We start from the raw sequence: 26,523 nt of genomic DNA, 5'->3' as shown, positions 1-26,523 counted from the left end.
GGCTGAGGCAGGAGATTGGCGTAAACCCGGGAGGCAGAGCTTCCAGTGAGCCGAGATCACGCCACTGCACTCCAGCCTGGGCGACAGAGCGAGACTCTGTCTCAAAAAATAAATAAATAAATAAATAAATAACTCTCAAATCTACTCCAGATTCTCTGAAAGCAAATTCATGTTACTGCCAACCTGCTATGCATCCTCGGCTGCATATTCCACAAGCTCCTGAAGCTAAAAAAAATGTTCAGAATTGAATTTATCAGTGCCACTCCCACAGGAAACAAACCTTCCCTTTCTCTTCCCTAATTCAGAGAGTGATTGAGAAATTTCCCAAACCAGAAACTTGGAATCATCTCACCTGACATCCTCTCTGTCACCTCTGTCTAAATACCGTCTCTGTTTAGGCCTCATTTCTCACCTGGATTAGTCTCCTCTCATCCTTCCCCCTCTGGAGTGTGTTTCAAATCTTAAATTATCATTTCACCCTCTGCCTAAGATAAGTCAGAGGCTTGCCTTACCTTCAAGATGGAGTTCAATACCCACAAAAATTAACAATTAATAAAAGGATGGAGTTCAGAGTCCTCACTGGGCATACTGGGCTCAGTGATCCCTTCTCACGATGGGTGTTTTCCACACAGCACTATCACCCCACCACCCCCTACATTCTGTGGAAAAAGTCACTGGTACCCCAAGGTGGGACCTGCATGGCCATGTCATACCATGCTGTGCCCTCAGTTCCTTAACTCACTGACACTTGAGAGCACCCCAGAGTTAGCTGGGTCTATCATACACTCTTTTTTCTGTTAATTTGAAACAGAAAAGCTGAAGAAGGATGTTTTGGCCTTAATCTGTACAGACAGCTTTATGTATTCTTCTATATGATGTGTTAAAAATTACATCCAAAACTAAAAATATTCTTGGAAAAAGCGCAGAAAATAAAAGCTCTCGGAATTTAAAATGTAAATGTTCAACTTTTTTTTTTTTTTGAAATGGAGTCTCCCTCTGTCGCCCAGTCTGGAGTACAGTGGTGTGCTCACTGCAACCTCCACCTCCCAGGTCCAAGCGATTCTCCTACCTCAGCCTCCCAAGTAGCTGGGATTACAGGCGCCCATCACCACTCATGGCTAATTTTTCTGTATTTTCAGTAGAGACGGGGTTTCACCATGTTAGCCAGGCTGGTTTTGAACTCCTGACCTCAAGTGATCCGCCCGCCTTGGCCTCCCAAAGTGCTAGGATTACAGGCGTGAGCCACCATGCCTGGCCAATGTTCAACATTTTAAGATAGGAAACTCTGCTGGAATTCTGCTAGAATGTAGGGCAGAGACAAAAAGAAATACAATAACTTGTATTCAAATACAAATTCAAAAGATAGAATATCGGAATAAATCCAGCTGGTCCAACATCCAATTAATAGGAGCTTCCAGCTTCATTTTCTACATAGCACTCATTACCTTCTAATGTATCATTTACTTCATTTTTTTGTTTGTTTTGGTTTTTTTGAGACGTGAAGGGGTGGCCTGCCCCTCCACACCTGTGGGCGTTTCTCGTTAGGTGGAACGAGAGACTTGAGAAAAGAAATGAGACACAGAGACAAAGTATAGAGAAGGAAAAAGTGGGCCCAGGGGACCAGCACTCAGCATACAGAGGACCCAGGCCAGCACTGGTCTCTGAGTTCCCTCAGTATTTATTGATCATTATCTTTACCATCTTAGAAAAACGGAAGTGGCAGGATAATAGGATCATCATAGGGAGAAGGTCAGCAGTAAGACATATGAATAAAGATCTCTTATTTTCCTTAAACATAAGTTTAAGGAAAAGTGCTGTGCCTTGATATGCATATGCAAACATCTCCATGAACCTTTTTAGTGCATAAAGAGCAGCATTGTAAACAGAACACACAACGGGATTTTACACCGAGATGTTCCATTGCCCAGGGGCAGGCAGGAGACAGATGCTTTTCTCTATCTCAACTGCCAAGAGGCCTTCTTTCCTCTTACACTAGTCCTCCTCAGCACAGACCCTTCACGGGTGTCAGGCTGGGGGATGATCAGGTCTTTCCCTTCCCACGAGGCCATATTTCAGACTATCACATGGGGAGAAACCTTGGACAATACCTAGCTTTCCTAGGCAGAGGTCCCTGCGACCTTTGGCAGTGTGCGTGTCCCTGGGTACTTGAGATTAAGAGAATGGTGATGACTTAACCAGCAAGCTGCTTTCAGGCACTTGTTTAACAAAGCACACCCTGCACAGCCCAAAATCCGTTAAACCTTGAGTCACCACAGCACATGTCTCTTGCAAGGACAAGGTTGGGGGTAGGGTCACAGATTAACAGCATCTCAAATACAGAACAAAATGGAGTCTCTTATGTCTACTTTCTATATAGATACAGTAACACTCTGATCTTTCTTTTCCTTTCTCCACAGAGACGGAGAATCGTTCTGTTGCCCAGGCTGGAGTGCAGTGGCGCAATCTCACTGCAACCTCCGCCTCCTGGGTTCAAACAACTGTCCCTGCCTCAGCCTCCCAAGTAGCTGGGATTACAGGTGTGCGCCACCACGCCTGGCTAATTTCTGTATTTTTAATAAAGGGTTTCGCCATGTTGGCCAGGCTGGTCTGCACGCCAGCCTGGTCTGGGCCGCCGCGCCCAGCCATATCATTTACTTCTCACATTGTTACTGTTGGTCTTCCCTAACTAATGCATAAGCTCTATGAAACAGCAATTTTTGTTTTATTGGCAATATTCCCAATGCCTAGAAGACTACTCCATGGACAACAAGTACTGGATAGTTATTTGTTGAATTAATGAAAAAATGGCTCCAAAGTTCTGAGATTATCTTGGGCCTATACTTTTAGAGCCAGTGGGTTAGTCTGTTTTTGCCTCTCTGTAACAGAACACCTGAGACTGGGTAATTTATTTTAAAAAGAGGTTTACGGTTTATGTTTATGGCTCATGGTTCTGTAGGCTGTACAGGAAGCATGGTGCCAGCATCTGCTTCTGAAGCCCTCAGAAAGCTTACAATCAGGGCAAAAGGCGAAGAGGTAGCCTGATGTATCACATGGCAAGAACGAGAGGAAGAGGTGGGGGAGGTAACACTTTTTAATTTTTTGAGAAAGTCTTTGTCCCCCAGGGAGTGCAGTGGCATGATCTCGGCTCATTGCAACCTCTGCCTCCTGGGTTCAAGTCATTCTCATGCGTCGGCCTCCTGAATAGCTGGGATTATAGGCGCCCACCACCACGCTCGGCTAATTTTTGTATTTTTAGTAGAGACAGGGTTTCACCATGTTGGCCAGGCTGGTCTCGATCTCCCGACCTCAGGTAATCCGCCCGCCGTGGCCTCCATAAGTGCTGGGATTACAAGCATGAGCCACCATGCCCAGCCAACACACTTTTAAACAATCGTACCTCGTTTGAACTCAGGACAACAACTCTCTCATTTCTGTGAGGATGGCACCAAGCCATTCATGAAGGATCCACTGGTATGACCCAAACTCCTACCACCAGGCCCCACCTCCAATCCTGGGGATTACATTTCAATGACAGACTTGGAGGGGACAAATATCCAAACCATATTACCTAGCAAAGCTGTAAAGTATTGAAGACAGAATAGATTTGCAGATATGCTGAGATCCAGTGAATTCTCCCCAAGTACTCCCTTTAGTAAAAATCATTTGAGAATGCAAAATGCCTTATGGAATAAAGGGAAGAGTGAAACTAACCCAAGATTCCAAACAGAAGAAATTCCTGGATGACAGCTGTGCAGCAGGTCAAAGTGATTGGCCCCCGTTAAAAGGGGACATCAGTGGCCTCCAAAGAAGAAAAAAATGGACTTCATTCAGTAGAATAAGCTAGGGTTTCTTAGTAAATAGAGAACAAAATATTTCTTCTCTCAAAAAGCAAACAAAGTTTAGAAATTCTGAGGAAAACCACAGCAAATCTAAGAAATCATAATCCAAATAGGGAGCAAGCCAACATATGGCGCGATGGAATGTAAGAAAGTAACTCTGATTCTGTCCTTCGGAATGTTTTCCTCCAAGTGGCATAGGGACCGACTGGGACACTGGCACCCTAGAGAAAAATGGCATCCTACCTGGCTTGGACTTGAACAATATTTACATCATCATGACTGTGTAAATGCTTCTTAGGAGCTTTCAGCTTTCACAATCAACTTAGTGACAAAAGATATGATAATAGGCCAGAATATAATTTCTTTTTTTTCTGAAACAGGGTCTTGCTCTCCCACCCAGGCTGGAGTGCAGTGGCATAATCAGAGCTCACTGCAACCTTGAACTCCTGGGCTCAAGCGATCCTCCTGCCTTAGCCTCCCAAGTAGCTAGGACTACAGTTACACACCACCATGGCCCAGTAACTTTTAAAATTTTTTGTAGAGACAGTCTTGCTATGTTGCCCAGGCTGGTCTCAAACTCTTGGCCTCAAGTAAGTCTCCTGCGTTGGCCTCCTAAAGCATTGGGATTACAGGTGTGAGCCACTGTACCTGACCCAGAATATAAATTTTACCTATCTTGATAATATAAAAATAAATAATATATATAAAAATAAAAATACAAAAATGACCAAAGGTATAGCTGGAGAATAGAGAGAAAGGTCTTAATATCTTGATTCTTTGGGAATTGAGATATGGGCTAAAATTAAATACATCAACAACAAAAATCTTGTAAGGAGAGGTTAAAAGCAGTTATCTTCAAAAAGTAGGTCTGAGTTTATAGAGTGGAGGTAACTTATTTGTTATAAGCTCTTTAGGATAAGGTATTTGTTTCATTTTGATCCTGCATATGTATTACTTTAATTATGAGGATTAAGTTCAGGAAACACCTCTTAAGGAAGTCACTTAAAACACATACACACTCACACAGACACCTCAGGAAATCACATTTGTATTAGCAATATTTTAGCCAGTACTTTCTGCATCTAGATTTATTTCCTTTATGATCATTAAGATTCTCACCTAAACAAGTTGCCAAAATACACTACCTCTGATTTTATTTAGATTCTAAAAGTTAGGATACAAAAAGCACATAAACATCTACAAGTACCAAAACATTTATGACCTTATAATTTTATAGTGCAAGAAAAAGGACAAAGACAGGAATACAAATAAATTATAATCTAAAGAGTTACATACAAAATTTCCTTGATTATTTGTTAAAATCTGCTAGAAAAGTAACAGGAATGTTATTAAGCCTTTCTAGACATTTTGAACACGATCTGACACCGTTCTCTTCAATTTCCTGGTTGCATCCTCAGCTTAGCAGGCACTGGAGACAGCCAGCTTCTTCAAATGGTCCATGAACACCTGCAGGCTAACATCATCAGTTAGGATGGGTGCTCCAGTTTCCTGAAATGTAATGATAAAGATTAGTTGGCAGATATCTTAGAAGCTGGTTAGAATTCATGAGCTGTCAAGCACCTTCCCTCAGAGTATTCACAGGTGTTGTCCCCTCTGCTATAAGTACTCCCATCACCCCATCCTCTGCCTCACTAACCACTTCTTTTGACTAAAGCACAGTTTCCTCACAAAATCCTTTCCTGGTATGCCGAGATAGGCCGCCACCACCTGCTAGTTTTGAGCATCAGGACTTCTACTTTACCCTCTTCTCCACAGTCCTGATGAAGTACCCAGGGTCTAGCTCCCCACCAATGTGAGCTCACGGAGCCCACATGCCTGCCCTTCCTCTTAAATGCTCTGCTTACCACAGAAGCTGGATAATGGTGTACCCATGAACAAGTGAACCAGTATCTCCACTGAACAGATGGATACTTCAAATATCAGAAAAAGCTTATAATTTTATTAATGTTATGGGAAAAAATTGAATAGAAACCTCAATTTGTAGTAAGATTCCAATTTTGTAAAGACATTTAAAAATATATATATATACACACACACACACACAATAATACACTTTATATTATGTAGAAAAAAGCTGGAAATAGTTAACTCTTTAGAAAATGATTCTAGGTAATTTAAATTTTCTTATTTTTTAAAACATATTCATTTTCTAAAATGAAACCGTACTGTTCTAATTAGAAAAGTGTAAGCATGATCAAAATGTTGTCAGAGGATTTCGAGGAAGAAGGAGTAGAAGATATACTTTTCTCTATTCCTCCCACTAAGTACAACTGAAAACCTTGGGCATCTTATATAAACCAAGCCTAAGAAGATGTTTAAAGGTGGAGAGAAGACAGAAGACACACTGAAGACCTCGGGACGCAAGCAACAACACGGCAGCGAGTCTCCGGGCTTTCTTATGCCTCATACACTCCAAGTTTGGAGCTGAGGAAGCTGGCAAATTGTCACTGAGCGCAGACTCAAAACAAAACAAAACAAAACAAAACAAAAACAACAAAAAGCACCCATTTTCTCTAGCCAAAGGACTAAAGCAGCCTAGCAAGACAGAACAATCTTAGATAATAACCCCTGTACTCCGGGCAAAAATGAGAGGAAAAACTGTGGCCCTGACCCCCCTGAACCAGCAAAGGCTGGGTGGGCAGCCAAAATTTCTACCCTCACAAGGCAGTACCAAGGCACCCCAACACTCCCACCAAGATGGTGGCAGAGAAGGCTAAGTATGGAACCAGGAAGTTCATCTCCAATGGCCAAATAAGAAATTGTCCTACCCCTGTGGTGTCAGTAGAGGTCATGTGGGGAGCCTGGACTTCCACCCCAACCTGGCAAAAATATATGCCCCTCCCCCTGCCTACTGGGGTGGCATCAGAGGCCTGGTGGAGGGTCAGGACTTTCACCTTCACCCAAGTATAACAAGGCCATCTCCACAGCAGTGTCATTGGGGGCTACGGGGGAGCTAGAACTCCCATTCCCACTAAGCAGTAACAAGAAATCACTAGGCGCCCCCAGGTGTCAGCAGAGGCCAGTGGAAAACCTGGACTTCTCCACCTCCACCTGGCAGTAATGGAGCCCACCAGCACCCCCCACACCCCCACCACCACCTTCCCTGTCAGAGCAGTGTAAGAAAAAATCAGTGAAAAGTAGCAGGTTTAAATAAGATCCAGGGTCTCATACAAACACTCAAGTGTCCAAGTTTCAATTAAAAAAATCACTTATACAAAGTGATTACCAAGACCTCCAAATGAATTTAAAAAGACAATTGACAGGTGTTAACACTAAGTTGACAACAATGTTAAAATCACCTGACAAAGATTTTTAAATAGCCATGATAAAAATGCTTCATGAGCAATTACAAACACACTTGAAACAAATGAAAGAATAGGAAGCCTCAGCAAAGAAACAACAAGGTCCCAGGAAAGAAGTGAAAGACATGGAGAACCAAAAGGAAAGTTTGTAACTGAAAAATACAGCGACAAACAAAAAGCTCAGCGTATAGGTTCAATGCAGAAAGGGAACAGAAAAAAGAATCAATAAACTGGAAGACAAAATAATAGAAGTTACCCAAATGAACAAAAGAAAGAAAATACATGGAAATGTAGTACCTGGGGTACTGCAACAAATCTAACATTCATGTCACTGGATGTCAAAAAAGAAAGAAAAGAGAGCAGGTGACAAGGCATTCAAAGAAATAATGACCGAAAACTTTCCTATTTGGCAAGAGATACAAACCTACAGAAGCAAAAAGCTGAGTAAACCAAAATAGGATAAACCCACAGAAATCCATGCCAAGACATGTCATAATTACACTTTCTTCTCTGCCCCTGCCCATCCACCCTAAAAACTAACAACAGAAAAAGACTACTGGGAGCAGCCAGAGGAAAATGACACCTTCTCTACAGGGGAAAACACTGAGACTGACGGTGAACTTTTCATAAGAAATCATAAAGGCCAGAGGAAGCGGCACAATATTTTTCAACTGCTTAAAGAAAAGGGCTGTTAGTCAGAATCCTATACGCAGAGAAAATATTCTTCAGAAATGAAAGGGATATCAAGACATTCTCAAATAAAAGAAAACTAAAAATTTATCACCAGCAGATCTATGCTAAAAAGAATGGCTAAAAGTAGGCTGGGCGTGGCGGCTCACGCCTGTAATCCCAGCACTTTGGGAGGCTGAGGCAGGCGGATCACCTGAGGTCAGGAGTTCAAGACCAGCCTGACCAACAAGGAGAAACCCTGTCTCTACTAAAAATACAAAATTAGCCAGGCGTGGTGGTGCATGCCTGTAATCCCAGCTACTCGGGAGGCTGAGGCAGGAGAATTGCTTGAACCCAGAGGCGGAGGTTGCAGTGAGCTGAGATCCCGTCATTACACTCCAACCTGGGCAACAAGTACAAAACTCTGTCTCAAAAAAACAAACAAAAAAAAAAAAAGAAAAAAAGAAAAAAAGAATGGCTAAAAGATCTTTAAAAATAAAGAAAACAATAAAAGCAACCGTATAGAGAAATATAATAGGTTTTCCTTAAAACTTATCAATTACGTTTGATGCTTGAAATAAAAATTGTAACATTGTCTGATGTGATACTAAATGTATGCAGAGGAAATATTTAACATAATTATATTACTGATGGGGGAGAAGAAAGTGATGGAAGAGGGAGGTAAGGTCTCTAGACTTCACTTGAACTGATAAAAAACACCAGTAGACTGTGATAAGTTACGCATATATGATGTAATACCTAGGGTCTGACCAGGTGTGGTGGCTCATGCCTATAATCCCAGCACTTTGGGAGGCTGAGGTGGGAGGATCGCTTGACCTCAGGAGTTTAGGACCAGCCTAGGCAACATAGCAAGACCTCATTTTAATTAAAATTAAAAAAAACCTAGGGCACTTAGGAGCAACTACTTAAAAAAGCTAAATTAGGAGATACACTCAAAAACATTACAAACAAGTCAGAAGGGAATCCTAAAATATGTTCAAATAACTCATGGGAAGACAGGAAAAAAGTACACACAACAAAGGCAGGAAAAAAGTATACAAAACGAAATGAAAAAAGAAAAGCAGAAAACAAAAAATAAAATGGCACACTTAAGCCCTAACATATCATTAATTACATTTTATCTATAAATGGTCTAAATATACCAAGTAAGAGAGCTCAGCAGATTGCATTAAAAACCATGACCCAACTATACACTGTCTATAATAAATTCACTTCTTTTTTGAATTTTGTTTTTCAAGATAGAGTCTTGCTCTGTCGCCCAGGCTGGAGTGCACTGGCGCAATCTCGGCTTACTGCAACCTCCGCCTCCTGGGTTCAGGCAATTCTCCTGCCTCAGCCACCCGAGTAGCTGGGACTACAGGCACGTGCCAGCACGCCAGCTAATTTTTATATTTTCAGTAGAGACGGGGTTTCACTGTGTTGGCTAGGCTGGTCTCGAACTCCTGACCTCGTGATCTGCCTACCTTCGCCTCCCAAAGTGCTGGGATTACAGGTGTGAGCCACCACACCCAGCCAGAAGGGTTTTTAAAAACCTATTGCAAACAGGAGAGAGTAAATAATAATGACTAGAGCAGCAACCAATGAAATTGAAAATAAAAAGATAATAAAGTCAATGAAATGAAGAGCTGATTCTTTGAGAAGATCAATAAAATTACCAAACTCTAGCAAGACTGACAAAGAAAAGAAAAAACAGAGATGACATAAATTTATCAATATCAGGTATAAAACGGGTATCACTGCAGACTCTATGGACATCTAAAGGATAGTCAGGGAATCCTACAAGCAACTTTATACACGTAAGTTTGACAGTGTAAACAAAATGGAACAATTCCTCAAAAAACACAACTGCCATAACTCATCCAATATGAAATCAATAATTTGAAAAGCCCTGTAACTATTAAGGAAGTTGAATTAGTAATCTAAAAACTCTCAAAAAAGAAATCTCTAGGCCCAGATGGCTTCATAGAAAAATCAACCAAATGTCTGAAGAATCCCCAATTCTACACAATCTTCCCCAGAAATTGGAGAGAAGGAAACACTTCCCAATTCATTTTATGAAGCTAGTATTATCCTGATACCAAACCAAACAAAAACAGGAGAAAAAAATGAAAACTACAGACCAATATTCCTCATAAATATAGATGCAAAAATTCTCGAAAAAATATTAACCAATAGAATTCAGCCATATATACAAACTCCACCTCCCATCAGATCAGTAGCAGTACTAGATTCTAATACGAGTGCAAACCCTATTGTGAACAACGCATGTGAGGGATCTAGGTTGTGTGCTCCTTATGAGAATCTAATGCCTGATGATCTGTCACTGTCTCTTGTCACCCCCAGCTGGGACCATCTAGCTGCAGGAAAACAAGCTCAGGGCTCCCACCGATTCTACATTATGATGAGTTGTACAATTATTTCATTATATGTTACAATGTAACACTCATAGAAATAAAGTGCATAATAAATGTGGTGATGGAAATGCCGCACATCTTGACCTTACCAATCTCAGTATCCTGGTTGTGATACTGTATTATAGTTTTTGCAAGATGTTAACACTAAGGGAAAATGGGTAAAAGATACAGGTGATCCCTCTGTATTATTTCTTATAACTATATGTAAATTTACAATTATCTCAAAAAAGTTTAATTTTAAAAGTGTTATAAGAAAACAGAATGAAAGGAAAGACTCATCTGAGAGAGACACAAATGCTGGGAACAGTTAGATAAAGTAGTAATTGGTGGGGGGCGGGTGGGGTGGGAGAAAAGGAAAGGAATTAGGCTGGAAAGTGAGGAGGCGGCAAAATCGATGGTGACAAGTTGCCCTGTGTTCTCGGCAGAGAGAGGACTAGGGGCCACGCTGCTGTGTGACGAAGGAGACGACCTCCATGGAGGCCACAGTACAGTGCTCTGTCCCCTGGCCTGAACCTGGTATGTTATGCTGTATATTGTGGAAGGGGACCCGCCCAGGGAGCCCCCTCAAGCTCCGGCCCAGCCATGTTATTCAAGTTGATTCGCTGCCTGCTACTCCCCAGCAAAATACCCAAGTTATGCAGTTATTCTGTCTCCAGGCCAAAAGAGATCCAATTTGTAGAATTTTAAAACAAATTAAAAAAAAAAACTAGCTTGACATCCTCCCCAAATACCTGAAAATTTCTTACCTGGCCCCAAGCATAGAGGTTATTGTGTGTCTGAGATGGGTTCACTTTGGACAAAAGGAATCGAGCCTTTAACAACAACAAAAAGGTTTAAAGATTAAAAAGTGACATTAATATTAATGTAACAGAAAAAAGATAATTTTTTACAACATTTTTTTGGTTAAATTAGAATTGTTTTACTGCACAGTAATCGATTTCTTTAGTTTAAGCCCACTGGCTCTCCATTTAAGGATCCTAAAACATAAAATGTGTATTTTATCTCGGCAATCCCTTTACATAAGTGTATTCTGACCACTCATTTAAAAAGAAGTCATATTTGGAAGATTACCTGTGTGTCAACTTATGTCATTGCATAAAATATTAACCATCCTGTTTGGATGTATAGCAATAACAATCTATCATAAAACGAACAAACCACTGGAGCTAGAACTCAGCTTGCTCACCTGACTGCCTCCATGCTCCGTGTTAATGTAACGTGGCATCGGGAAGCGTGCTTGCAGAATTTCTTGAGCATCATCCAGTGGTGCCTGCAGAAGGTGCTTGAAGTTTTCGTACTCGGGCATGTCCTGGTAGCCAGCTTTACGCCATTGGGCTATGGTCTACACAGAAACAAACCAACCAAAAACTATTGTGGAAACTGTAACAACAGCCTTCACTGACACTGCCATTCTACCACTGCCACCCAGAGCTTGTTTCCAGTGAAAAAGTCTAATGTCAAAAATGACAAGCTTCAGAGGGAGAGCAAAGCAGAGCTACCGGCAGGAGGAGAAGCAGGAGTAAGAAAAATGGGTGCATCCAGGACACCCCTGCCTGCACATTACCCCAGGAATGTCAGGCATCACTCATGCCTCCTCTCTTCTATATCAACTAGTTAACAAAGCCTGGGGATTACTCATCCCAAGGAGCGGCGGCCTCCCTCCTTTTCCACTTCTACTGTTATCACTCAGTCTAGCCTCTCATCTCCAAATATCTGGTAAGGAAAGGGCTTTGTTGGCTGCCCACAGAGACTCCACTCCCCCATCTCCTTGCCTAATGGCACACATATTACACTCCTCCTCCAGTAAGCAGTAGTCATACAGACTTGGGTGCAACTGACTCATCCCTATCCCCTGCTCCCCCTGGGCCCTGAATTGGGGTACTCTTGGCAAAGGAGACAAGAGCTGTAAGAATCAAAGTATGAGTGTTGATCAGGCAGTGAAGAGAAGCCATATGCTAAACTGTAGAAAGCAGACGATCTGTCTCCCTGACTAAGCTACACATTTTATCACCCTTCCTTCTTTTATATTCATCAGCAACTGCTCTAGAAAATACCTTATATCACAGGAAATCAAGAAACATTCATTAACTGATTCATATACCTTTATAAATAAAGTGAAGTGCTTTTGCATGTTATTTAGGGGAACAAGAAGACAATGGACAGGAAAAATGGAGAAAGAGGCTACAGCAAGTGTGCAATGTGTCTTAACAGAGCCATTAACATGGCTCCAGGCAGAGGATTCTCATCAGATGCCTCCTTCTGTAGCCTGCTCGCTTCCTCTCAGAGTGGCAGTTACCATTTTCCAGGTCTAAATGCTGTGATTGACAGTTGGCCTATGGGAAATGCCCACAAGCTCACCAGGGGCCAGGAGTTCCTAAGAACACTTGCATTCAGCACACTCGGGGCTTTGGGAAGGTGACAGCAGTGTCACTGTCTTTATCCTTAGAACCCCTCACTTGCACAAGAAGGTGCTCAATAAACAAGTAAATGAACAGCATCAGGGGTTACAGAGGAAATGTCGATAAGGGGTGAGCTTAGGACAAAGAATGCTTCATCGTCAGTACAGTCGGCCCTCGGTATCCACGAGATTGGTTCCAGGACTACTCCTCCCAATACCAAAGTCTATAGATCCTCAAGTCCCTCATACAAAATGGCATAGTATTTGCATATAACCGACGTACATCTTCCCATATACTTTAAATCATCTTTAGATTACTTATAATACCTATTACAATGTAAAGAATATATAAATAGTTCTTGTGTGTTTCTTTTCTTTTTCTTTTTTTTTTTTTTTTTTCTGAGAGAGTCTCACTCTGTCGTCCAGGCTGGAGTGCAGTAGTGCAATCTCGGCTCACTGAAACCTTCACTCCCCGACTTCAAGCCATTCTCCTGCCTCAGCCTCCCAAGCAGCTGGGATTACAGGCGTCTGCCACCACACTTGTATTTTTGTATTTTTAGTAGAGACAGGGTTTTGCTATGTTGGCCAGGCTAGTCTTGAACTCCTGACCTCAGATGATCCGTCTGCCTTGGCCACCCAAAGTGCTGGAATTACAGGCATGAGCTACCACACCTGGCCTGTGCTATACATTTTATTTGTATTATTTTTTATCATTATTTCAAAATTATTTTTAACCTGCCATTGGCTGAATCTGCAGAGGTGGAACCGGTGGATACGGAGGGCTGACTGTACCGATACCAAAGGACCCAGTGGGTAGAGCAGCTGGTCATCCGGCTCTCAGTCTAGGACTATTACTGACAGCCTAGCACTTGTGTGCAAGTGGCTAGCAGACTGGGTGTTAATATGCTGAAAAAAGTTTACAGTTATAAAATACTGAGGAGTATTAGAAAACGAATACTTCCTAAGTTACTAAAGGAATCCCAAAACACAATTTATATCTTTTCACGATATAGAAATCATTTCTAATGGTTGGCCACTAGGAAACCAAATCAATAGCCAATATTATGAAGGTAGAGAACATACAATAGAAGAAAAAGCATCACTGAATATAAATATCACCATCATCTCCATTAAAGGATTTTTCCATAAAGATGCAAATAATTCAGAGAAGCTATTCCCTTTCTCAGGGCATGAGCCCCACTGAGAAACCCCACAGAGTCTCAGAATTTCTTTCTGAGAAAGAAATGGACTGAAAGCTATCCACAGCCATCCTAGGGATCCACAGACATAGTGTGAAGTTCCCTGGGCCATGTTATTTCATCAAAGCACAACTTTAGCTCTAAACGCTAACTCTGAAAGAACAGTAGTGTGTATAAAATATTTACTGAGGAGAATAAACTAGTTTTGCCTAACTTTGAAGGTAATGATTTACAGTGATTTAAAAGAACCGGCCAGGCGCAGTGGCTCACGTCTGTGATCCCAGCACTTTGGGAGGCTGAGGCGGGTGGATCACGAGGTCAGGAGATTGAGACCATCCTGGCTAAAATGGTGAAACCCCGTCTCTACTAAAAATACAAAAAAAATTAGCTGGGCGTGGTGGCGGGCGCCTGTGGTCCCAGTTACTCGGGAGGCTGAGGCAGGAGAATCACTTGAACCTGGGAAGTGGAGGTTGCAGTGAGCCGAGATCCGTGCCACTGCACTCCAGCCTGGGCAACAAAGCGAGACTCTGTCTCAAAAAAAATAAATAAATAAAAATAAAAAAAGAACCACCTGAGATTTTTTTACGGCATATATTATTATTTATTATTTTTTGAGACGGAGTTTCACTCTGTTGACCAGGCTGGAGTGCAGTGGCGTGATCTCAGCTCACTACAACCTTCACCTCCCGGGTTTAAGTAATTCTCCCACCTCAGCCCCCCAAGTAGCTGGGACTACAGGTGTGTGCCACCACACCTGGCTAACTTTTGTATTTTTAGTAGAGATGGGGTTTTGCCTGTGGTCAGGCTGGTTTTGAACTCCTGACCTCAGGTGATCTGTCCACCTTAGCTTCCCAAAGTGCTGGGATCACAGGCCTGAGCCACTGTGCCCGGCCCATATTTACAGCAAATATTATTAAAATTAATAAACATACAAATACTCCAGAGACATAAGAAAAGGTTCTATTCACTAGAATAAAAGCCACTGCGCTTTCTAAGCCCAAACTGTTGTTACAAATGTCATTAAAAACCTAAATTAATAAATAAGAAGAAAACAAAAACCAGTTAAGGACAATAATTCTCCTTGTGTGCACAATTAAATAAATGTGTATGCCTTTTCCCCAATTTAAAAACAAACAAAAAAATCATCTTACCTCACCAAGATAAATGACAATTTGAAAGAAAGTATCCATCAGCAAAATTCTGTCAGCTAGAATGCTGCTGCTATCCAAGAGTACTGGCTGAAGAAAAAGAGAGAGAAAGATGGCATTGGTTTTCCCTGCTCCCCACACAGCCACCACTTCCACCCAACCCTGACCCCATGCCTGGTATCCATAGCAAAGGCTATTTACAAATGGTGCCCAGCACAGTGGCTCCCCCGTTTTCTTCCTGACACACTTCCACTTTCTGCTCCTGACTCATTCTCGACTTTGTAGGAAAAAGAGACTCCAAATAATTCCTCATCAACTGAGAAGGGAAATTAATACCTTTTTTTTTAAAATATAGAGTCGGGGTGTTGCTCTGTTGCCCAGGCTGGAGTCAAGTGATGTGACCCTGGCTCACTGCAGCTTCGACCTCCTGGGCTCAAGTGACCCTCCCACCTCAACCTCTAGAGTTGCTGAGGCATGCCACCATGCCCAACTAATTTTTTATTTTTTGTAAAGACAGGGTCTGACACTATGTTGACCAGGCTTAGTAATATCTTTTGATCTTAGAACGAAAAATAATTCTGAATATTCTCAGTTTTGTATGTATTTTAGCAATTAGAGACACTCTCTGTAGATGAGACAGAATAAAGATGCCTATATGAAAAATAGCATTTAACACAAATTTTGAAGTTTACTACAAAATATATATTATGGCTGGGCGTGGTGGTTCACGCCTGTAAACCTAGCACTTTGGGAGGCCAAGGCAGGCAGATCACTTGAGCCCAGGAGTTCAAGACCAGCCTGGGCAACATGGCAAAACCCTGTCTCTACCAAAAACACAAGAAATTAGCTGGGCTGTGGTGGCATGTGCCTGTGGTCCTAGCTATTCAGGAGGCTGAAGTGGGACAATCACCTGAACCTAGGAGGTGGAGGTTGCCGTGAGCCAAGATCACACCACTGTACTCCAGCCTGGGTGACAGAGTGAGACCCCATCTCAAAAAAAAATACATGTCTATTATTTATTTATAAGTAATATTTTATATATTATATAAATAACTATATAATTTTTATATCAGTAACTTTCTTTTTTTGAGAGGGAGTCTTGCTCTGTTCCCAGGCTGGAATGCAGTGGTGCAATCTCAGCTCATTGCAGCCTCTGCCTCCCGGGTTCAGGCGATTCTCCAGCCTCAGCCTCCTGAGTAGCTGGGATTACTGGTGCCATGCCCAGCTAATTTTTATATTTTTAGTAGAGACGGGGTTTCACCATGCTGACCAGGCTGGTCTCAAACTCCTGATGTCAGGTGATCCACCTGCTATTTTAGTAATTATTTCAATAATGAAAGTAAGTTGTACTCAATAAAGAAAATTTTAAAATGTGTACCCAAGAATAACAAATATTGATATTTTGGTTTTTTTCCATATAGTTCTTTATTTTTGCAGGGAATATTTAGAAAAGTTTCTATTTTGACTTTTTTTCATGTACCATTTTTACATAAGGACTTTCTATTTTATTATGTTACATACATTTTGTGAATACTGTTGGCCCTCCATATCGGTGGGTTCCACATCTCAAAATTCAACCAACCTTGGATTGAAAATATATGAAAAAAATATGCATCTGCACTGCACATGTACAGACTTTCTTGTCATTATTCCCTAAACCATACAGTATGACAATTATTTACATAGCACTTACATAATAGGTATTATAACTAATCTAGAAATGACTTAAAGTATATAGGAGGATGTGCCTAGGTTACATGCAAATATTACACAATTTTATATTAGTAACTTGAGTATCTAAGAATTCTGGTATCTGAGGGAGGTCCTGGAACCAATCCTCCATGAATACTGAGGGTCAACTGCATTTCTGAGGTTACTTATTTATTTTCCTATATTAAACATTCGGATTGTTATTTGATTCACTATTATAGTGGTTCCTTTACTATTTTTTTTTTTTTTTTTTTGCACAAAGTCTATTCTGTATCTAGGAGTCTTTCTTTCAGTTACAAGACATGGAATTGCTGGATGTAAGTATACAAGCACAAGGAAAAAGAAAGCAACCATGTTATTTCTTAAAGTTTTTTACATTTATTCCTGCCTTCCACAAATAATAGCTTTACATGTCTTTGACATTTTCCTAAAGGTATTTTTTAATAGAAATTTAAATTAAATTAAATTTAATAATTTAAATTACTATAAAAACTCAAAATTTTATTTTTTTACAGTTCTGCTCTCTAAGTAAATTTGCTTAAAAAAGAATATACAAGTTAGGTATTCCAATCCTCAGGAAAGCACTCAGGTAGAGCCTTACCTCTGGTGGCCCATGAAAGGAGTAAGAGTAGAGAATGGGCTGGATCATGATGAGGGACTGGGTCAGGTCCTGCCGGGCAAAATGATGTCTGTAATATGACGACTCATCAGGACTATTGTTAAACACTTGAAGAAATGGAGATCTTCTCAGATGGAACATGAACTGCATTCACAAAGAATGAAAGAGAAATGCATATAGTTGTAACCTTCTTAGACACCCACAGAGTAGATCTACCTCAGGGGTCTGAAATAGGAGAACCCAGAAAAGGGCTCTCTGGGTTCACAGAACAGAAAGCATAAGGTGGTACCAGGGGCTGGGGAAAGAGGAAAACTGGGAGTTGTTGCTTAATGAGCACAGAGTTTCAGCTCTGCAAAGTGAAAAACTCTAGACATCAGTTGCTCAATAATGTGAATACACCTAACACTACTCAACTGTATGCTTAAAAATGGTTAAGATGGTAAATTTTGTTGTGTGTTTTACCACAATTAAAAATTAAATTATTTTATTTATTTACTTATTTATTTATTTTTAAAAAGGGCCTCTGGCTGGGCGTGGTGGCTCATGCCTGCAATTCCAGCACTTTGGGAGGCCAAGGCAGGCAGATTACCTGAGGTCAGGAGTTCCAGACCAGCCTGACCAACATGGAGAAATCCCATCTCTACTAAAAATACAAAATTAGCCGGGCATGGTGGCGGGCACCTGTAGTCCCAGCTACTCAGGAGGCTGAGGCAGGAGAATCGCTTGAACCCAGGAGGCGGAGGCTGTGGTGAGCCAAGATCGCGCCATTGCACTCCAGCCTGGGCAACAAGAGCAAAACTCCGTCTCAAAAAAAAAATTAAAAATTAAAAAAAATTTTTTTTTTTTTTTTTTAAAAAGGGCCTCTGGGTATGTCAGAGCTTCCACAGTTAAAAGAAATGCCAAAGAAACATTTCCAGAGTCACTGTGCCAGGCAGTGGAGACAGAATATCTGCTCTCAGAGAAGTCAGACCCAGTGAGAAAGGCACACTTGGGGCTACGAGTTATGAGCCAGCGTATAGGATAGCACTGAGGAGGTGGGGGTGGAGGGCCAGGAGGAGACTTCCTAGAGCTCTGGGGACTGACGGTGCACCCTGAGAGACGTGGCTGAGGAGGCCACAGCGCCAGGGGGAAGGGGATTCCAGGCACAGGAACAGCAGATGACGGCTCAGGACACAAGCTGGGATGGTGAAGTATGGGTGCAGGGGAGAAAGGGACAAGGGATGACACTGCAGCCATAGGTTCTCACCCTCGAGGATGAGAAGAAGGGGTGGGGACAGACTTTCAGCTCATGTTAAAGAGTTGCCAGAACATGAAAATGAGCTGCCTTGTGAAGTATAAAGCTTCCTGAGACTCCAAATATTGAATCATAGGTTCCTAAATAATAATCAAGGCTGACATTCAATACATCCTACATGCAAGGCACAAAGCACTTGACAAGAACTACTTAATCCTTCCAATAAGCCCATGAGGTAAGTTCTCTTACCATCCCTAGTTTACAGGTGAGGAAACTAAGGCACAGAGGGGCGAGCAACTTGTCCAAGACACTCACCCCACCACTGAGTGTCACAGCTGGACTGTACACCAGGCCGCCTGGCTCTAGAGACTGGGCTCTTGGCCTCTCTCCTAGAATGCCTTGACAGAAGGAATCTGAGAAAGCATTTCATCTGGTTTTCAAGCTGTGCTCTTAGAGTCTTCATCAAGTCCTCAGGGGCCCAGGGACGAGGACTCTAGTGGGACCCACTATGGGGGTGGTACATGGGCACAACCAGAGAAGCGCCAACTCTATCTGCTTTATGTGCTGGCTTTTCAGGGCAGCTCCTCTCAAAGAAAGGATTCTATGACTTAAAAAAAAAACAACCCTGCAAATCACTTCACCAGAGCAACTCCCCACTGCTAGAGGTGGGAAACCAAACTCTACAGGGCTCTGGAACTTCCTCTAAGGTCAGCCCAGCGGGGCCAGCACTGGAACCTCACCCTGACTCTGGCCGGTCCAGGGCTCTTCCCGCAACACAACACAACTTTAACCTCTCACACATGGGCACCTCAGAGTCCCAGGCACCTGCTATGGAGCTAGGTCACATTTAGTGCTGAACAGGTGACTGGCATTGTGCTAAATATTTAATACTCAATTGGCCTCAGCTCCTGCAATCCTTATAGACACCCATGAGTTACACTCTATTTGCTAAATTACAATGGAGATGGAAATTCATCTACTTTTCCCGCTCCTCTCTCTTGTCCAATGGCTTCCAAAGGCTTTGTTCATGCTGAGTGCAGTTACTTTCAGGAGCTGCTTATTGCTCACTCCTGGTTGTGATGCACATAATAACCACAGACATATTATTAAATACTTGTTGCACTAACTGTGGTTTTGTTTTGTTATATTCATCTCCATGTGTGCTCATTTTCTTGGTTTGTCGCTGAGGTAGCTGACTGTTTCCCCAGAACTTCTACACATCAGAGATATTTTTTATGGCCTTTTATCAATGATCCTATTTTGCAAGTTCATGAAAAATGTATGCATGAGTTTCCTCCCCTCTGCATGTCATCTTTATCTTCTATAGGGCTTAGGGTGCTGTCTTGCCTCGACACACATTCAACTTGGGTTGAACAATCTCTGTCACCTATAGACTGAGTCTCAAGACATTAAAAAGCCTTCACTTTACCCTGAGAATAAAGTTAATTTCTATCAAAATTTACTGTTCTGTAGTTATTTTAGAAACATATATTACTTACCTGAGGATACAGAGAAAAGGAATCTGATAACCTAAAAGAAGTGGGGTCTTCTTTGTTATACTGTCCAAACTTTTGACACTATGGAAAGAAAATACCAAAAAACAAACAAACACACACAAAGAGAGAGAGAAAAATCTAAGTTAGCATTACCTGGAAATATTCTTGGACTAAGCTACATCCAGTCTGAACTCTGCCACTTACTGTAAGTCCTAGACTAGCACTTCTCAAGCAGGCAAATGACCAGGGGGGACTTGTTAAAATGCAGGCTCTGGCCGGGCGTGGTGGCTCACACCTGTAATCCCAGCATTTTGGGAGGCTGAGGCGGGCGGATCACGAGGTCAGGAGATCGAGACCATCCTGGCTAACACGGTGACACCCCGTCTCTACTAAAAATACAAAAAAAATTAGCCGGGCATGGTGGCGGGCGCCTGTAGTCCCAGCTACTCGGGAAGCTGAGGCAGGAGAATGGCGTGAACCTGGAAGGCGGAGCTTGCAGTGAGCCGAGACTGCACCACTGCACTACAGCCTGGGCAACAGAGCGAGCCTCCTTCTCAAAAATAATAATAATAAGAAGAAGAATAAATTTAAAAAAAATGCAGGCTCTTGGGAGGAATTGGATTCTGCATCTCTAATCAGCTCCCAGGCAGTGCTGGCCTGAGGACCGCCCTGACCAGAGAAGCTAGGTGAGCTCTTCCAGGTACCTGTTCCACATGAAAACCCTCTAACATCATGAAAACTAACAATTACAGTTACGCTTTGATGTTCTCTCACACTAAAACTCAAATTTATTTCTCCCAATGGCAGATTTCTGAACCACGATGTTTTCTCTTTCTGCCTTTATTTCTGCTCACACATTTCTGGTCACTAAAGAATTGGGTTATTCACTATTTAAAGAAACCCCATTTCTAACAATAACTTTCTTCCCACAAAATCTGGTGTGCTTCCGCAGTTCTCATCTTCTTGAATTTCCTAGCAGTGTGAGCCTGGTGACTGCCCAAACGTCTTGAAACTTTCTCCTTCAGCTGCTAATACATCACTTTCCTACTTCTCATAATCTCTCCAACCAGCCCTTTTCTGCCTTCTTCAATGGTTTTGTTTTCCTCCTCCCCCTAACTGTGAACTCCTTGGGGGTTAGTTCTTGGCCCCCTCCTCCTATCCTCACTGTTATGGGTACAAATGAACACTAGAGTCAGATGGGTGTCACCCAAATCCACCCTCCAGTGTCCAGTGCTGACCTCTAGCCTGAGCCCCAGTCAGGACACCCACCCAAATATGGGAGTTTTCGTGAGACATACTTTTGCAAGTTCACATTCAATTATCAAAAATAAACTATTACATTAAAAAAAGAGATTCACCTTCTCTCACCCTAAAATTGCACTCCTTTCCCATCTTCTACCTCACCACCACTCATGCAGTTACCCACGTGTGAAATGTCACTCAATGCTGACTTTTTGGTTTTTGACTTTACAAAGAATCATTTCATCAAGTTTTATCAATTCTTTCAGTTTACATCCTGATTTCAAACCTTCAGCTTCCTCCATCTCTACTGCCACTACGCTGGTCTCAGCACCATTGAGCCTGAAAAATCTTCCATTCACAACAATAGCCTTTTCTCCTTGCAATGTGCCTTACATGGTGATATTAAACGTAAACAAGTATCATGCCGACGTCACACCCCTGCTTAACAATCACACCCAAGTCTCCCTTGCTCCCTAAAGTTAAGGAGCTCCCCAATCAAGGTGTACCTTCCCTGACTTGTTCCCCACTGCACAACCTGGCCTCATGTGACACTGGTTTCTCCAAAGTCCTCAGCATAAGCTAAAAGACCCAGCTAGGTCCCGCGGGCTCGTTGCTGCTAGCACTCCACTCAGCAGGCCTCGCCTTCTCCTCTCCAATTAAGCTATTCTTTAATAAAAAACCTGACTCAAGGCTCATTTCCACAGGAAGTCTTTGTTAACCACCTGGGCCCTCTGCCTTTTGAAATCTTAAAGCAGCACTTTTCAAATTATGTTTGAAATGTTGACACTTCCTGAAAAATGGATCCATGAGATAGCAAGGGCAAATAGAGGGCTGAACAAAATGAAACAGTTTCCTTACTGGGCCTCTCCATGGTGCCTTTGATCACAAACACATGCTGTGACTCTCCAGGAAGGTAAGATTATCCTGTACCAATTATTGATTTATTGCCTTGTGCTGGCTCCACACTCACCCCCTTTGCCTGCTGTGCAATGGACACGGGCCCTTTCACTACCTCTCGTTTGCCAGCTGGCATGATATCAAGCTTTGTCAGTAGAGTGCGCTGGAGGTGTCAGCTTCGGGCGCCTGAGTGCTCACTCAGCAGCTTCCTGGGTGCCAGGTCCTGCTGCACCGTGGCTTCCCCAGCGCTGAGTTCCTGAAGAACATGGCAGCCAGCAGCTAAAGCAGCATCCCTGCATGCCTCCAATGAGACATTTTCCGGTACACAGCTTTCCCTGGCACCCTGGAGGGTGGATTTTCTTCAAATTCCAGAGAATGAATTTCTAGCAAGTTCCCCTGGCACAGCACCATGGCAACCTCTCTGCAAAAGACTCACCAAGCCATGGCCATGCCGTCCCAACTAGGTCTGGAACAGCCCTGGGGAGAGGGAGCACTTCCTTGGGTGCTCTATCTCAGCCCCAGAAGTAGTGGCTGCCCAGTTCTCTACACTTCCTTCTAGCCAGTCTCTCTTCTACTCCCTTATTATATTCTTTATAAAAGACTTCCCCTGTTTAAATTACAGTGTTACTTCTCTCATCTTATTAAACCCAGACTGATATAAGACATCTCCCTAAACTCACCAGGCCTGGATCCCTATTTCTAAAACTACTTTCCAGATTTAGAAGAAAAATACAAGACCAGAGCATTAGCAAAATGACTCAACTAAGTCAACTCAACCCACACAGATTTGTATCACTCTCCAAATGCTCCATGCGTGTTGTTTCTTCCCCAACTATAATGTAAATCTCTGAGGGGAAAATGCACATTTAACACGTCTTTACCAGAATGTCCAGTGGGTGGCATAAGGTAGGCAACTGATAAATTCTTGCTGATTCACTATATAATAATAATAAAGTGACAATTTTCTTCTCTCGAAAGTAAAGCAGAAACCAAGACTGAACCTAATGCCACTGTCCCCAATTTACCAGTCGGATGAGTTGTCGGTCCAGCCACCGGAGCACATCAGGTCCCTCCTCTGACTCCGCTCGGAACACCCCAAGTCGTGCCATCAAGACTGCTGCAGCCTCCTGGTCAAATGCTGCTTCTATGTGCCTGAGCTGACTCTGTACATCTGCCCAACTGACAATTCCAGAGTTAGTGCCATGCTTATGTTTAGGAGAGAACAGAAAGCCAGACATCCATTCAGATAAAGAAACACAGGGTAGGTGCAGTGGCTCATTCCTGAAATCCCAACACTTTGGGAGGGCGAGGTGGCAGGATTGCTTGAGCCTAGAAGTTCAAGACCAGCCTGGGCAACATTGTGAGATTCCCATCTTGCTACAAAAAGTAAAAAAATTTGCCAGTTTTGGTGGAAGGTGCCTAGGGTCCCAGCTACTTGGGAGGCTGAACTGGGAGGATCACTTGAGCATGGGAGGTTGAGGCTGCAGTGAGCTGTGATTGTGCCACTGTACTCCAGCTTAGGCAACAGAGCGAGACTGTCTCCAAATGGTAATAAATAATAAGTTTTAATCTATATTTCCTACAAAAAGATGATGCTTCTAGGCAAGTATTCATAGACCCAACTGGGTTAGCCAAAAATGCCTCCCCTTCTGATCAAATAAGCCAATGAGGTCTGGTGAGAACCATTCAATGGAATCAAAAAGACAGACTAACAAATGTTAAAGTATCTCTTCAAGGGAAAAATGTCAGTCAGTTCCTCAACAGAAAGGAAACCGGGGCTGCTTACTTTCGGGCGATGGTGGTCACGCGGATGCGTCTCTGGGTGCTGGAGTGCTGATAATGCGTGACAAACTGGATTGCTCCTCTGCCTCCTTGGGGGATCGGGGCGTTGTGCTGCAGGGTGAGAGGCCATAACTTTGTCTGTTATGGGCACGACTCAAACACAGTGACAGAGCCCACTGTACTCTTCTAAAATGACTGACACAGCAATGATGGGAAGGTTCTTGACACATTTTGAAGAGCACACTTAGGATTTGCACATTTCACTGCATATAACCTTTATCTCCAAAAAAGATGAAGAACTAGATTCAATACTGAAGTTAATGATACACCTGCTGAAGGGTTTAGGCATGAAATACGTGGATGACTGCGGCTTGTTTTGAAATGCATCAAAACGAAGATGGATTGATGGATCACAAACTGGACAAGTTATTACTGATGAATTGTCCAGTCTGTGATGGACTGTTAACCATTAAACAAACACAGGCATCCCTCACTTATTTGCAGATTTTTTAACAAATTGAAGATTTGTGGCAATCATGCATCAAGCAAGTCGATCAGCGCCAGTTTTCCAACATGTGCTCACTTCATGTCTCTGTGTCGCAGTTCAGTAATTCTCACAATATTTCAAACTTTTTCATTATTATTATATATCTGCTGTGGTGATCTATGATCAGTGATCTTTGATGTTACCATTTTAATTGTTTTGGGGTGCTACAAACTGCACCCATATAAGATGGCAAACTTAACTGATAAATGTCGTGTGTATTCTGGTCGCTCCACTGACTGACCTTTCCCTCATCTCTCTCCTCCTCCTTGGGCCTCCCCTATTTCCTGAGATTCAACAACATTGAAATGTGGCCCACTAATAACCCTACAATGCCCTCTGAGTGTTCAAGTGAAAGGAAGAGTCACACGTCTCTCACTTTAAATCAAAAGCTAAAAATCATTAATCTTAGTAGGGAAGGTACGTTGAAAGCCAAGATAGCTGAAAGCTAGGCCTCTTACCCTACAAACTGCTAAGCTGTGAATGCAAAGAAAAAGTTGGAAATTAAAAGTGAATACGTGAATGATAAGAAAGTGAAACAGCCTTATTGCTGATGGGGAGAACGTTTTACAAGTCTGAATAGAAAATCAAACCAGACACAACATTCCCTTAAGCCAGGGCTTAATCCAGAGCAAGGTCCTAACTCTCTTCAATTTATGAAGGCAGAGAGAGGTAAGTAAGGAAGCTGCAGGAGAAAAGCTGGAAGCTGGCAGAGGTTGGTTCCTGAGGTTTAGGGAAAGAAGCCATCTTCATAGCATAATGGCACAAGGTGAAGCAGCATGTGCTGATGTAGAAACTGCTGCAAGTTATTCAGATTAGCTAAGATCACTGATGAAGGTGGCTACACGAAACAACAGATTTTCAATGTAAAGGAAATAACTCTTCTGTTGGAAGAAGATGTCATCTAGGATTTTCACAGCTAGAGAGAAGTCAATTCCTGGCTTTAAAGCTTCAAAGGGCAGGTTGACTCTCTTGTTAGGAATTAATGCAACTGGTGACTTTATTTTGTTTTTCTAAGACGGGGTCTTGCTCTGTCACCCAGGCTGGAGTGGAGTGGCATGATCTCAGCTCACAGCAACCTCGGCCTCCCAGGCTTAAGAGATTCTCCCACCTCAGCCTCCCAAGTAGTTGGGACGACAGGCTTACACCACCACATCTGGCTATTTTTTGTATTTCTGGTAGAGGTGAGGCCTCACCACACTGCCCAGACTGGTCTTGAACTCCTGAGCTCAAGCAATCCATCCACCTGGCCTCCCAAAGTGCTGGGATTACAGGTGTGAGTCACCGCCCCCAGCCAGCTGGTGACTTTAAGTTGAAGCCAATGCTCATTTACCATTCCAAGTATTCTAGGACTCTTAAGAATTGTGCTCAATCTATACTTCCTGTGCTCTACAAAAGGAACAACAAAGCCTGGATGACAGCATGGCTTACTAAATATTTAAAGCCCACTGTTGAGACCTGCTGCTCAGATAAAAAAGACTCCTTTCAAAATATTACTGCTCATTGACAATGCACCTGTCACTCAAGAGCTCTGAGGGAGATATAAAGGAGATCAACGTTTTCATGCCTGCTAACACAACACCCATCCTGCCTCCCATGAATCAAGGAGAAATTTCAACTTTCAAGTCTTATTACTTAAGAAACACATTTTATAAGACTATAGCTGCCATACATAGTGATTCCTGGGATGGTTCCAGGCAAAGAAAATGAAGAATCTTCTGAAAAGGATTCACCATTCTAGATGTCATTGAAGCACTCATCATTCATGGGAAGAGGTCAAAATATCAACTTTCACAGGAGTTTGGAATTTTACTCCAATTCTCATAGACAATTTTGAGGGGTTTGAGACTTCAGTGGAGGAAGTCACTGAAGATGTGGTGGAAGCAGCAAGATAACTAGAATTAGAAGTGGATCCTCAGCTGGGCACGGTGGCTTACGCCTGTAATCCCAGCACCTTGGAGGCCGAGGCAGGTGGATCACCAGGAGTT

General features: G+C 42.5%; 1 protein-coding gene across 6 annotated transcripts in view; it reads right to left on the bottom strand.

Moving 5' to 3' along the window:
* Positions 1 to 4,600: 4,600 nt before the first annotated feature.
* Positions 4,601 to 26,523, bottom strand: part of SEC23B (Sec23 homolog B (S. cerevisiae)) — a 46,719-nt gene continuing 24,796 nt past the window's right edge. For 5 of the 6 annotated variants that reach the window (XM_011979515.1, XM_011979516.1, XM_011979514.1 and 2 more), the window contains 8 exons: positions 23,996 to 24,102; positions 23,235 to 23,388; positions 20,074 to 20,151; positions 17,323 to 17,484; positions 15,015 to 15,101; positions 11,453 to 11,608; positions 11,013 to 11,078; positions 4,870 to 5,348 (listed from right to left, as the gene is read on the bottom strand). In XM_011979515.1, coding sequence (XP_011834905.1) covers positions 5,259 to 5,348; positions 11,013 to 11,078; positions 11,453 to 11,608; positions 15,015 to 15,101; positions 17,323 to 17,484; positions 20,074 to 20,151; positions 23,235 to 23,388; positions 23,996 to 24,102 — 900 coding nt within the window. In that variant the 3' untranslated portion in view covers positions 4,870 to 5,258. Of the gene's footprint in view, positions 5,349 to 11,012; positions 11,079 to 11,452; positions 11,609 to 15,014; positions 15,102 to 17,322; positions 17,485 to 20,073; positions 20,152 to 23,234; positions 23,389 to 23,995; positions 24,103 to 26,523 lie in introns of all 6 variants that reach the window. The other variant, XM_011979513.1, reaches the window with a different exon arrangement.

The sequence above is a fragment of the Mandrillus leucophaeus genome, unplaced genomic scaffold (assembly GCF_000951045.1).
Source record: "Mandrillus leucophaeus isolate KB7577 unplaced genomic scaffold, Mleu.le_1.0 Scaffold202, whole genome shotgun sequence".
Classification (NCBI taxonomy): domain Eukaryota; kingdom Metazoa; phylum Chordata; class Mammalia; order Primates; family Cercopithecidae; genus Mandrillus; species Mandrillus leucophaeus.
The sequence above is the reverse complement of the archived record's forward strand: the minus strand, read 5'-3'. Positions and strand labels throughout refer to the sequence as shown.